This window comes from Antennarius striatus, chromosome 22, assembly GCF_040054535.1.
Source record: "Antennarius striatus isolate MH-2024 chromosome 22, ASM4005453v1, whole genome shotgun sequence".
In the NCBI taxonomy this organism is placed as follows: Eukaryota; Metazoa; Chordata; class Actinopteri; order Lophiiformes; family Antennariidae; genus Antennarius; species Antennarius striatus.
Genome location: NC_090797.1, coordinates 15,148,834 through 15,162,235, shown reverse-complemented (window position 1 = coordinate 15,162,235; position 13,402 = coordinate 15,148,834). Strand labels below are relative to the sequence as shown.

Sequence of the window (13,402 nt, the reverse complement as noted above, 5' to 3'; positions counted from 1 at the left end):
CGGACATGTGCAGAAGCTTCGGGGGCTCCCGCTGCTGGTGTGGAGAAGCAGACAGTGGGACGTGAGCTGCTAACCGGTAACACCGGTAACACCATCACTTCATCATGACCAGAGCAAGGAGACGTTTCTCCTGCATGAAGGAACATTTAGAACAGGGGTCACAAACCTTTTTGAGGCTGAGGGCTACTTCATGAGCACTGAGTAGTATGAAGGTCTACATAGGACCTCCATCCATCCATCATCTATCACTTATCCGCTTACCGTGTAAACCCCAAGAGTGTGTTTCCAAAATTACATGGACATATCAACTTTTTCACCAGAGGAGCATCCTCTGGTGTTGTCGTGTCAACATCCTGGACAATGTTGACATGACAAATAAAGACAAAGACCGCCTGGTATCATGGTGCAGCAGGAACAACCTGGAGCTCAACACTCTCAAAACAGTGGAGATGATAGTAGACTTCAGGAAAGATCCTCCTGCCCTCCCCCCGTCATCATCTGTGACACTCCAGTGACCCCTGTAGAGTCCTTCTGCTTCCCGGGCACCACCATCACCCGGGAGCTCAAATGGGAGCAGAACATCAGCTCCCTCACCAAGAAGGCTCAGCAGAGGATAAACTTTAATGTACTTTGCAATAAAACTTTTTCTGATTCTGATTCTTAATCACCCTAACCTGCTGCACGTCCTTCCCATCTCTGTCTCTCTGTCTTGCCAACCTGTATAGATCAGTCTCTCCCTCCTTACTGTCCAACTTAGCATGCAAGTCATCATAAGCCCCCTTGTTTGGCCTTTGCTACCTTTACCTTCACCATATGTTGCATCTCCCTGTACTCCTGTCTACTCTCCTCAGTCCTCTCAGTGTCCCACTTCTTCTTAGCTAACCTCTTTCTCTGTATACACTCCTGTAGCTCCTCATTCCACACCAACTCTCTTTATCTACCTTCCTTGTAGATGACACACCAAGTACTCTCCTACCTGTCTCCCTGATCACATTAGCTGTAGTTGTCCAGTCATCTGGAAGCACCTCCTGACCACCCAGAGCCTGTCTTAACTCCTTCCTAAAAGTCATGCAACGCTCTTCCTTTTTCAGCTTCCACCATTTCGTCTTCTGCTCTGCCTTTGCCCTCTTCATCTTCCTCACCACCAGAGTCATCCTACACACCACCATCCTACGCTGTTTGGCTACACTCTCACCTACCACTACTTTACAGTCACTGATCTCCTTCAGGTTACACCGTCTACACAAGATGTAGTCTACCTGTGTGCTCCTACCGCCACTATTATAGGTCACCCTATGTTCCTGCCTCTTCTGGAAAAAAGTATTCACTACAGCCATTTCCATCCTTTTTGCAAAGTCAACTACCATCTGTCCTTCTGCGTTCCTCTCCTGGATACCAAACCTGCCCATCACCTCCTCATCACCTCTGTTACCTGCACCAACATGTCCATTGAAGTCTGCTCCAATGACAACTCTCTCACTTCTAGGCATGCTCTGCATCACTTCATCAAAGTCCGACCAGAATTTCTCCTTCTCCTCCAGCTCACATCCTACCTGTGGAGCATACCCACTAACAACATTGAACATCACACCTTCTATTTCTAGCTTCAGACTCATCACTCTATCCGACACTCTTTTTACCTCCAGGACATTCCTAACAAACTCCTCCTTCAAGATAACTCCTACTCCATTTCTCTTCCCATCTACACCATGATAGAACAACTTGAACCCTGCTCCTAAACTTCTAGCCTTGCTACCTTTCCACCTGGTCTCCTGGACACACAGTATGTCTACCTTCCTCCTCTGCATCATGTCAACCAACTCTCTACCTTTTCCTGTCATAGTTCCAACATTCAACGTCCCTACTCTAATTTCCATCAGCGCCCTGTAGGTCAACAGTGCCGATGGCGGTCATTGTTAACCCGGGCCTTGATCGATCTGGTATGGAAGTCATAGGTTTGATTTGCATCTTTGATTTGGCAAAAGTTTTGCACCGGATGCCATTCCTGACGCAACCCTCTGTATTTATCCGGGCTTGGGACCGCCACAATAAGACACTGGCTTGTGTCCTCTTGTGGCTATATTAGGCTTAGGATAAAATAAAGTTTTTTTCTTTTATGAGTGTGGAAAACTGTTTGCTTGGACGTCATAAGTGATTCTGTGTAACTGAGTGTATGATTGCTGAGCTCAGGTGTGAATGTATGAGCTGGTGTGGTGGAAAGTTTTTAATACAATAAAATAATATAGTAAAACAATATCATCTAAGTGAACCAAAGATCTGGAGTGTTGTGTGTGTCATATTGTTCAGCTCTTGTGAAGGTGGCCCCAAGATGTCTCCAAGTCAACACAGAAATATACACCAAAATACACTATAATGCTTATACATAAACATCATATAGACACATACATTATTCTACACATTGCTTTTGAAACTATTAAAACTTTGCTACAGCGGGCGCCAGCTTTGACTCTTCCAGACTATGAGAAACCGTTCCAGTTGTTTGTGTCGTGTCGTCAGGGACATGCAGTAGGGATGTTAGGCCAGAAAACAGGTGTAGGTACACATGCTCAACCAATGGCCTATTATTCTGTTGCACTAACACCGGTAGAACTAGGTTTGCCAGAATGCTACCAGCACCTGGCTGCCACTCATTTGTTGTATGAAAAAGCATCAGCTCTTACTATGGGCTATTCGATAGAGATTTTATCACATCATAAGTTGATAAACTTAATTGAAAGAGGAAAATTTATGTTAACCTCACAACGGTTGACTGACTATCACCGACTTCTTGAATACCCGAATGTGACATTGCATGTCTGCATGGTGAAGAACCCAGCAGACTCCATTCCACTCCCGTTTGAGGGGGAACCACATGACTGTGTGGCTGAGGCAGAGAGATGCTAAACTAGATCTGTGAGTGCTATCCCTTTGGAGTCAGCCGACATGACTCTGTTGGTGGACGGCTCCTGCTAGAGATGGGGAAGCCCTCAGAGCAGGTTGTCCAGTTATTGAGTTAAAACATGGCAGAACTGAGATTGTTCGAATGGAAGAGTGTGTGCAGCCGTGTTCCAGCCAGTTGGCAGAACTAAAGGTTTTGACGTCTGCATGTGAGTATGCAGAGGGTAAAAATGCTAACATCTACACAGATTCTGCCTATGCACATAGGGTGTGTCATTTGTTTGGTGCAGCGTGGAAGGAAAGAGGTTTCAGAAAAACTGACGGCTCTCCCATTCAGCACCGTGATCAGATCATGAAATTATTAATGGCAATGATGAAACCAAGATCCTCAGCCTTAATAAAGTGTGCTGCACATCAGAAAAATGATTCATGGGTTGCCAAAGGAAATGCAGCAGCAGATGAAGCAGCTAAAAGTGCAGCTTCAGTGAACAATAAAGCTGTAATGGTAACTCATGCTGTGGACCTTGAGGAACAAATAACTTCTAAAGATTTGATATTGTTACAGGAAGAGGCTCCAGAAGCAGAATGCCATTTATGGCTTCAGAGAGGAGCTTCTAAGGATGCTGGAGGATTGTGGAGAAACCATGAGGGGCAATTTGTTGCTCCGAGTGGACTCCTACCTTTACTGATCAATGAGGCTCATGGGGTAGGCCATGAGTCTAGAGGCGATGATGAGAAAAATTTTAGAATGGAATTTTTGGGCTCCTAAACTACATCAACATGTTGATGGAGTGATTGGCCGATGTGAAACATGCTTAAAAAGTAACATTCGCAAAGGAGAAACACCTCCTGCTGGACATATTCCAGCACCTGAAGGACCTTTTCTACACCTGGTCATGGACTATGTTGATATGGTGAGACCAGTGCAAGGGAAGAGGTATCTGTTGGTGGTGATTGAACGATTCAGCAGGTGGGTTGAAGAGACACCATCCAAACACAAAAATGCAGAAACTGTTGCAAAGTTTCTGTGTCGTGAAATCGTTCCGAGGTTCAGGATTCCACTAAGAATAAGTTCAGACAATGGAAAGGAGTTTGTGGATAAAACCGTGAAATGCATGTTGCAGAAGTTAGGAACCAAGCAGAGATTTGGATGTGTGTACAATCCTCAGAGTCAAGGTATTGTGGAGAGAGTGAATGGGATTTTGAAAAACATGAAGCTTTAACCGGCAGGTCAATGCCTTCTCCAATTTACAAAACAGCTAAGGGACCTTCTCTTGATATTTTGACAAATGACATGAAGTCGTATGTCAGACAAATGACTAACATCCACAGGAGCATCTCTGCTCTGTTATCTCATTACAGGCAAAAGCTGACCGTGAGGAGACTCCACCTTCAGTGACACCAGGAGACTTGGTGTACATAAAGGTGTTCAGAGGGAAGTGGAACATCCCCCGACAGGAGGGTCCGTACGAGGTGGTGAGAGCCACTTCCACTGCAGTGCAGGTCAAAGGATCCCCTACGTGGTGTCATTTAAAGCATTGCTTAAAGGCACCCATTGACATTCTCAGTGACAAAGATGAAGGCCAGGGGAAGGATTCCCTGGAAGGGGGGAATGCTCCTTCTTCTCCTCCTGGCTATGATGGGGATGATGATACAGCACAGTTCCCACTTATTCAATTCCCCAAAGAGAAGTGAGACCAATAATGATGTTAATAATCCACAGAGCAGAACTAGAAGGGAGATAAGGAGTGGTCCTGGACGTCACTGAACTCTTCCACAGGCTGGATTCACACTAACAGACCTTTTCCAGCTCCTACAGCTCCATTGACAGCCAAAGGTGCTGAAGGCCCACCAGGCCTGAGACAACTAACTATCACTTTCTCCCATCTCACAGAAAAACAGGCGATTGTCCCCAGAGAAATGGGTGTGTGTGAAAGTGTTGTGGCTGAAAGTAACAAAACAAAAATGCTCTGAACCTAGGTGGACAGGTCCCTTCCAAGTGACTGAGCGAACGGGAAATGCAGTCCGTTTGCTGGGAAAGGGGGGACACATGATGCCACACTTCATCTACCAGACCAGCCAGAGCCGACCAAGAATTTACTCTCCCTCCACCGGCTGGTGAAGGTGCCACTCCAGACCCTGATCTGGAAACAGAGGTTGCAGCCCTTACAACCCCAGAGAGTTCCTCGGCTGAGGAACCAACAAAGGCAACGGCCTCAACTGAGAACATCGTGTGTTGAGTCGTTGAGGACGTCGGTTGTTTTGGTCTGAGAGGAAAAGATCCAGACAACTCATCCCAGAGGAAAAGATCCAGACAACTCATCCCAGAGGAAAAGATGAGTGAGGCGTCCCACTAAAACGCCCACAGCGGTGGTGGAGACTCCTGCCAGAACTCACCCACCGGTGTGAGGGGAAGTCTGACTACAAAGGGGGGTGGATGTATAGATTCCACTCGTCTCGATGTCAGTGAAGCAGGGAGATCCTCACACCATTAGGGGTTGGGCTCTGGGGGGATGTCCTTATTGCCATGCAGCCAAGTACGGGACGAGGACACTGTGAAGGACTGATAACTTTGTGTCACCAAGAAGTTTTTCAGTGAAAATTCATAAACTCACTACTACTGTACATATTGTTCAGTTTTTCAGTAATCTTTGTTTTTTAGTAATCAGGATGTCATAATGCATCTATAGATGAAAGGGTCATGTTCAAATGTTTTGGAGGCTACTAAGTTTGGATTGTCTTCTCTGCAGGCTAAGAAAGCGATCGCTCAGTGAGGGTCACGGAGGAATTTTTCCCCAAGAATGTAATCATCGGGGTTTTGGCCTCCGTCTGTAGTGAAGAATAGTGAGACAGTAGCCATAGATCTGCGCCATCTTTGTTAAAAATTGGGTTGTTGCATTTTATTAAATTTCCCAGTTTTGGTCCATGGCTTAAAAGCCATGGAAGGGGGGGGGGGTGGAAAGTTTTTAATACAATCAAATAATATAGAAAACAATATCATCTAAGTGAACCAAAGATCTGGATTGTTGTGTGTGTCATATTATCCAGCGCTTGTGAAGGTGGCCCCAGGATGTCTCCAGGTCATGAAGACGCTGCATGAAAATAATTCCTGTTTGACCATATTTGGAAATGCTTGCATGACTGTGGGTCTCCTTGAAGAAGTTAGACACTGACAGAAGCAGCTAGCCAGATCATTTCAGACACTGTACCTGAAATTAGAATGTATGTTTCTGCACAGGGTCATCCAGAGAATGTCTGCAGCAGATCCTCACAGGGTTCACGTGACTGATTATGTTATGTCATCAAATAGTTTTGTGAAACTGTCGACTTGATATTTTTGGTAACGTCTGGAGGTCATGACGTACCAACTGAAAGCCCGTAAAGAACTGGTTGAAAGCAGATGGGCCGAGGTTAATACCTTCCCCTAGTCACACCTTTAGGGTATAAAAAGAGATGTGATCCATTTTTTAGTTGGTATTTGAAGTTTTCATCTACCCAGAGTACTCTGCAACAACACACCGGAGGACTTTTTCATCATCTCCAGAGCTCTCATCATGCTTAGATAAGTATTTGTTGAACTAGTCTGTTTGTTGAACCTGTCTGTCTGTCAATATCATCGATGATGTTATTGGACTCATACTCAACCTATTGATGATATTATTGTACTGCTGCTCAACCTATACATGATTTGAATTGACAAATAAATATTTTGTATTTTACACTGTCTCCTGTCCTTAAGAGAAACAAAACCCCCACCACACTGGAAAAACAATAAGTCTGATTGACTGTGTTTGAGATGCGCTTATGTGCTGTAGATGGAGTAGTAGAAAGTGTATTGAAAGTGTGTTGAAAGCGATAATAAAGTTTAGATTGACGTTGTGTTGAGCCGTTAAGGCTGGTGTGAGTTGTCAGAGCAGAGGTTTGGAGGTTGGTGCGCGTAGTGAAGGAGAAAGTGTGTAGAGTCAGTTTGTGTGGAGAGTTCTGCTCGCTACGAGAGTCTAGTAGAGACTGGAAGTTAAAATCAGGAAACTTATTGAAGGGGGAGGAGTCTGAAGACACACACAATGGATTTTCCTAAAAATATATCTATATATCTTCTTAATTTCTTTTTCTTTTTATCAATTATCAACTCCTGTGTGTATCGTGACTAAAACAGACAGAAAATAAAACTTGGAGGAACTTTATAGCAGTTATAGGCAGTACAATGTCACAGCCACTGATGTTAGAACTAAAGCAGTTTTGTCTGTTACTGTATCAAGGAAACCATGCAAACAAGCTACATGTCATCCTTTGATTTCAGTTCTTATATAACATAGGTATATAAGAACGGCAGTGGCTCAGCAGTAGAGATGATGTCTTGAAGACGGATCGCCCAGCCATCAATGGTTCAAATCCCGCTCCCGCCAAGACATCCCTCAGAGTGTGAGCTGACGATGGGAGAAGTCAGCTCACCTCCCAGCCACTGCTGAGGCGCCCCTGAGCAAGGCGCCGTCCCCCCCACGTTTGGGGCGCGACCCCCTGTGCGCGACCTGTCACTCTGCCTCTGTTTGTGTGATGTGTGACTAATTGCATGCCTACAGGCCCCCAGTGTGTTGTGTTCAAGGGCCTGTATTCAAAAAACAATGTGTGTATGCATGACTAACAAAAGACTGTAACCAAATGCAAAAAGATTGAAGAGTGTAAAGATAATTTCCCCACGTGTGGACGAATAAAGTAGATTTAATTTTGATTTAATCTTTTATACGCAATGGTATGAATATTCTTCTCAACTGTTTTTGTAACGTTCGTATGCAGATTTACTGTTTTATTTACACAACAATAAAACGTTTAAATATATTTCCCTATTCAACAGAACCTGATATAGATGAGAGCACATTTGTGTGCGTGAAAAGAGCGTTATGTTGGCGATAAAACAGCTGAACAGTCAAACTCAGTCCTATACTCTTGGTGTACTCTTCTCTTTCTTCCTATGGACACACCTCCCTCCTCTCCTTCTTTGACCAACAGTTGTCACCTATAAAGGAGAGGAGAGGAGTGATAATGTTATAAGCTCAGTTCAGTAATATACAGTAGAAGATAAGTGCAGGTTGGAGTCCTTCCGGTAAAGTACCATTGTGGGTTTGGGTCTCCCGAACGGAGATTTTGGTTAATATCCCTGGGATTGGAGTCCCTCCAAATGGCGATTTTGGTTAATACCCCTTGGGTTAAAGTCCTTCCGACTGGGATTTGGTAAACATGATAATTAATTGAATATTGTGTTGTATTGTATGAAATGGACGGTGAATTTGTGAATGTGATAAATAGGGATTGTGTGAAATGAATGGAGCGAATGGTCAGAGACAGAATGTGATGTTTGGAAGGCTTTAAAAAAAGGTAAAACTAGTTTAGATAGGGTTAAACTGGTAGAACCACTGACTGCTCAGACAGTGTGATTGATTTGTGAAACGTCTAACGACTGTTTCTGGTGACATCACATTAGAACACAGTCAGCTGGACTTCCTCCAGGTTGGTTGAAGACGCTTCACCTCTCGTCTGAGAGTCTCCTTCAGTTCTGATGACTGAGTCCAGTTACTCCTGTTGGAGCAGAAACCTGAGACCACCTTTCACGTTCAAATGTGGGGGCAACTCGCATGAAAGTGGGCGGGACAACGGCCCACCTGAGTGGGAATGACTCCTAACGACCCTCATTGTGTTGGCGGTTTGTGGGGGTGAGTTCCTGCCCCAGCAGGACTATAAGTGTCTGGACTCAGTAGCAGTGAGTCACAACTGGAGGAGTCCTGACGTGGATGACTGAGACCTGCAGACATGTCTTCAACCAGCCTGAAGTAAGTTCTCCTCATTCTGCTTTGCTCTTCTTGACCTGCCTTTACCTGGAGGACTCCACACACTTTACTCTGACTCAGTGCTTTAGTTTGGAGTCATGGTCATCTTTTGGAACAGATGGGTTAGCAGTTAGCAGTAGCATCTTCACACTGTTAGTACTGACTCTATTGTTGTGTTATTGCTGGAAGATTTTTAGAGTAATCTTTCTCATCCCAGCACTGTCTCCTGTGCTCATGGATATGTTTGGTCCTGACTTCTTATAACTAAATGATATGAGAGCTAAGATGAGGAGCACTGGTCGCAGAATTTAGGGTGAAGTGGGGAAAGGTTTCTAAAATGTTCTCACCATTAATTAAAAATCCCAAAATGCTTTGTGTTCATACTGACCCCGACACCAGTGGTGTGGAGCAGCAGTTTCAGATCTATGTAGCTCTTTTAGGCTCTTTTGGTAAAACGGTTGATGTTTTTTTTCCTGTTCTGTTTGTATGTAGGGAGGGTAATGGGTTTCCATCCCCTTACCTTTTGTTTATATGTGAGGGGTGGGGGGGGTACGGTGGGTTTCTATCACCCAACTTTCTGTTGATATGTGTCGAGGAGTAATGGGTTTCTATCTCCAAACCTTCTGGTTTTAACATGGTAACTTGTGTGTCCTCAGGTTTGAACACTACAAACTACCCAAAAGCGAGGAGCGGCCGACCCCCCAGACACTGATGCCTCCCCCCACTTCCCTGCTGGACCCATCAGACCTGGATCCCAGTGGGTCAACACCCGGCTCATGGGTTCAAGACTGGTTCAACGCGGCCGATTTTGTTTCAGGACAGCCGTACTGTGGACGGGGTGAGTGATCCGCGTGGTGTGTTGGGGAGAAGCACTAGATCCCACCTACGTCCCCTTGTGAGGAGACTTAGGGCTGTGGATATTTTCTTAGGTGGGGGTTGGGCTGTTGTTCATTTTGGTATTTGGTAAAACTGTTGTTTTGTTCACCCATTGACAAGCAAGTGGACAACTGTGAACTTGTGTCATCTGAGATTACAAACAGTTGAAGGAAACTGTAGTTCGATCAGGTTGTAGGCGTGTGGGCACCATGGTAACAGTATTTTGATGTTTTGATGTTGTGGGTCGTCTGCAGCTGATCCTGAGAACAAGGAGCCGAGGAAGCAGCTTTGCTTCTACGCCGCTATTGGAAAGTGCCGCTATGGAATCAACTGTGCCTATCTCCATGGCGACGTTTGTAACATGTGTGAGCTCCAGGTGCTCCACCCCACCGACATCAGTCAGCGCTCAGAGCACACCAAGGTAACGACCTGCTGAAACACTACACGAGCTGTCACACACACTCCTTTGACATGGTGGTAACATACACACACTTCCTGCACCTGTCCACAGGCGTGCATGGAGGCCCACGAGAAGGACATGGAGCTCTCGTTCGCCATCCAGCGCAGCGAGTACATGATGTGTCGTATGTGCATTGAAGTGGTGTTGGAGAAGGCCAACCCCAGTGAGCGGCGCTTCGGCATCCTGGTCAACTGCAGCCACTGCTACTGCCTGAAGTGCATCAGGACGTGGAGGAGGGCCATGTGCGATATCACCAAGTGAGTCGTCAGTGTGTGATGGGTAGTGGGGGGGGGGGGGTCGTTGAAATTTGTGTTTCACCTTTGTATACTAATGAGGGTCATTAGTATACAAAGGTGAAACTTGCATTTCAACGACCCCCCTTTGACACACCCAACAATTGTTGAGGGGCCAGACGGGTTTCAACGACGGTCGTCTGAATGTGCATAGCACTGACCACACCCCACAGGGTTAATAAGCTGGACAACACCAGCCACCTTCAGAACTGAACATGTCTCTTTGATGAGAGATGAAACGTCTTCAAGAACTTTCTTAACGTCCAGTGGATTGACTTTAACAGCTTTGGATAACAAATATTTATTCATCTTTCTTCTTCATGAAAGCATCAAAAATGTTACCTAAATATGTTTCACAGGTACTTTGAATGAGGTTGTAGCGATAAGTGTTCCATCACATTGATTAATCGTCTGTAAACCAACCAGAAACATTTTTTAATTCACGTTTTCTCACCAAACATCTACTGAGACTGTTTTTAATCTCCTTCAGAGGAGCTTCTTCCTGAACGTTTCCTGTTTCAGATGGTAAAACCATTTTTCTACTTATTTCCAGTTGCTGCCCCAAGTGTGGAATAACATCCAACTTTGTCATCCCGAGTGAGTTCTGGGTGGAAGATGAGGACGACAAGCAGAAGCTCATCCAGAAATACAAGGACGGCATGCGGTAAGTGGGCCGGGCTAGAAATGGGTAAGGGGTGGGGCTACACTAGTGGGTGGGGCTATACTAGTAGATCTGCAGGAGAACATCTGGGCTGTGGACTGGGCGGTGTTGTCTGATGTGTCTGAATCCCTGACAGTCTTCTCGGTCTCCTTCAGGAACAAGCCGTGTCGGTACTTTGATGAGGGGCGTGGCACATGTCCCTTTGGCGCCATCTGCTTCTATAAACACGCCTTTCCTGCTGGACAACTGTTGGAGGCCCAGCCCCCGCGCCGACAGCCTGGATCCAATGACAAGAACATGGTAAGGGGCCACCAGTCCACTGGTTCTGTTGAAGGTCTGCCAAGAACAGCAGCATCTCCACAGCAGCGCCCTCTGCTGGCTGAGTGGAAGCACTGATCAGTGGAAACCATCGTTTGGAGACATTTGGAGTCTGATTTTTGCAAACCTGCATAACTGGATGAAGGCTGATGTGTGTGTGTGTGTGTGTTTGTGTGTGTGTGTGTGTGTGTGTGTGTGTGTGTGTGTCCCCAGCAGAACTCCAGGACTCCGCTGTGGAACATCTTTGAGGAGCAGGAGAGCACAGACTCCTTCGACAACGATGAGGAGGAGATGGTGCCGTTCGAGCTGAGGGAGATGCTTCTGAGGCTGCTGGACGAAGACGAGGTCCTGGCAGGCCATCAATAAATGAACTTATGAAATATAAATGAAGAAAAAAAGTCCCACAAGCCATTGTGCTCATGCTAAACATTACCTTGACATCTATTGTTGGTCTTTCTGGTGCGTTTCATGTAGGAGGTATAATTCTAAAATGACAAAAATAAGTCAATATAATATTTAACAAATTAACTGTATTCAAATATTGCTAATAAACAAAACCCACAAGTTTCTTTGTGGGTTTTGGTGTGACTCTTTTATCACTGACAGCTGTTAGCACTTCCTGTTAGCCTGACGATCACTCTGACATTTACTGTCAAACTGTAAGGTTTTACTCCTGAAGGCTGGATCTTCAGTTTTCTTTATTAAAGCTGCTCATAGCCATTATTTTGTACTGATGTGTCCTCCCTTCATCACCTTCATCCAAGTGTCCTGTGAGTGTGTGTGTGTGTGTGTGTGTGTGTGTGTGTGTGTGTGTGTGTGTGTGTTTCATTAATGGTTAAGAGCCTGTTGGATCACAAGCTGTCTGTCAAAGTGGGTGAACGGATGGATGGATGAGAGACGGATGTCCTTATGTCACAGACAGCTGTTGAGATACTTCTTGTAGCTAGCATGAACAGCTAGCCTTAGCCTCCCTCCAGTGAAGGTGAGGTCTAGAATGTGGTGGCGCCCTCTAGTGGCATAAAAACAGCTTTTAACCCCCGACCCCTGATGTCTTAGTCCTGGCTGTTGCTTCATTAGCTCATCGTCCCACTGACAGACACTCGTCTTCATCCTCCACTCTACATACTCCTCCTCCTCACCCTCCTCTGGCTCCGCCCCCTGAGTCAGACTCAACCAACTTTTATTTATATAGCTCTTAATCACATCAAGAGACATTTCAAAGCCCTTTAATAGACAGAAAAACCCAACAGAACCCTCCAGAGCAAACATAAGCCACAGCAACAGGACTCATTGGACCGCTAGCTGCTCAGGTCGCTAACAGCAGCTAGCAGCTGTCTGCTGTGGTGATGAGTACTGATTCACTGTGACATGTGACCAATAGTGATGTTTAAATGGAGGTGGCCCCACCCTGTCCAGGATCAGGAGGAACACGTGTTCACGTTAAACTGATGTTCAGGTGACGGTCCACTCGTGTGACTGGGTCGACACCAGAAGACCACCTCCTGATCCTCACGCCACACACACACACACACACACACACACACACACACACACACACACACATGCTTCAGCTGTAGCACCACAGACGGGTGTGACTTTTATTATCTAATGTTTGTACGTTGTTTCCTGGATCAGGTCAGAGCAGCCGACACACAGTCACTCCCTCCTGTGTAACTCCCTCTTGTGTAACTCCTTCCTATGTCGCTCCTCCTTTGTCACTCCCTCCTGTGTAACTCCCTCTTGTGTAACTCCTTCCTATGTCGCTCCTCCTTTGTCACTCCCTCCTGTGTAACTCCCTCTTGTGTAACTCCTTCCTATGTCGCTCCTCCTTTGTCACTCCCTCCTGTGTAACTCCCTCTTGTGTAACTCCTTCCTATGTCGCTCCTCCTTTGTCACTCCCTCCTGTGTCCACCAACGTCCGTAGGTCTCACGATGAAAGGACCAATGAGACGGTCAGAAGGTTGGTGCGGTCAGAAGGAACCCTCTCAGGTCCAGCTTCATCACCTCTGAGCTCCTCATGACGTTGCTGCGCTCACGTGACGTCTGGAGGTTCTAAACCAGAGGTCACCAACGC

General features: G+C 45.9%; 1 protein-coding gene across 1 annotated transcript; it reads left to right on the top strand.

Moving 5' to 3' along the window:
- The first annotated feature begins 400 nt into the window (after positions 1–400).
- LOC137589703 (probable E3 ubiquitin-protein ligase makorin-1) lies at positions 401–11,694 on the top strand. Its single transcript, XM_068307557.1, has 8 exons — positions 401–625; positions 9,213–9,217; positions 9,377–9,558; positions 9,851–10,017; positions 10,108–10,313; positions 10,903–11,013; positions 11,166–11,310; positions 11,542–11,694. Exons 1-8 carry the CDS (start codon positions 401–403, stop codon positions 11,692–11,694), a joined length of 1,194 nt encoding a protein of 397 aa, XP_068163658.1.
- Positions 11,695–13,402: the final 1,708 nt, after the last annotated feature.

Excerpts from the sequence above, each read along its gene's own strand:
- LOC137589703 (XM_068307557.1), top strand. The coding sequence starts at position 401 with ATGGTGCAGCAGGAACAACCTGGAGCTCAACACTCTCAAAACAGTGGA. Across the intron at positions 10,018-10,107 it reads AGCGCTCAGAGCACACCAAG|GCGTGCATGGAGGCCCACGA; the intron begins GTAACGACCTGC and ends ACCTGTCCACAG. Across the intron at positions 11,014-11,165 it reads AAATACAAGGACGGCATGCG|GAACAAGCCGTGTCGGTACT; the intron begins GTAAGTGGGCCG and ends GGTCTCCTTCAG.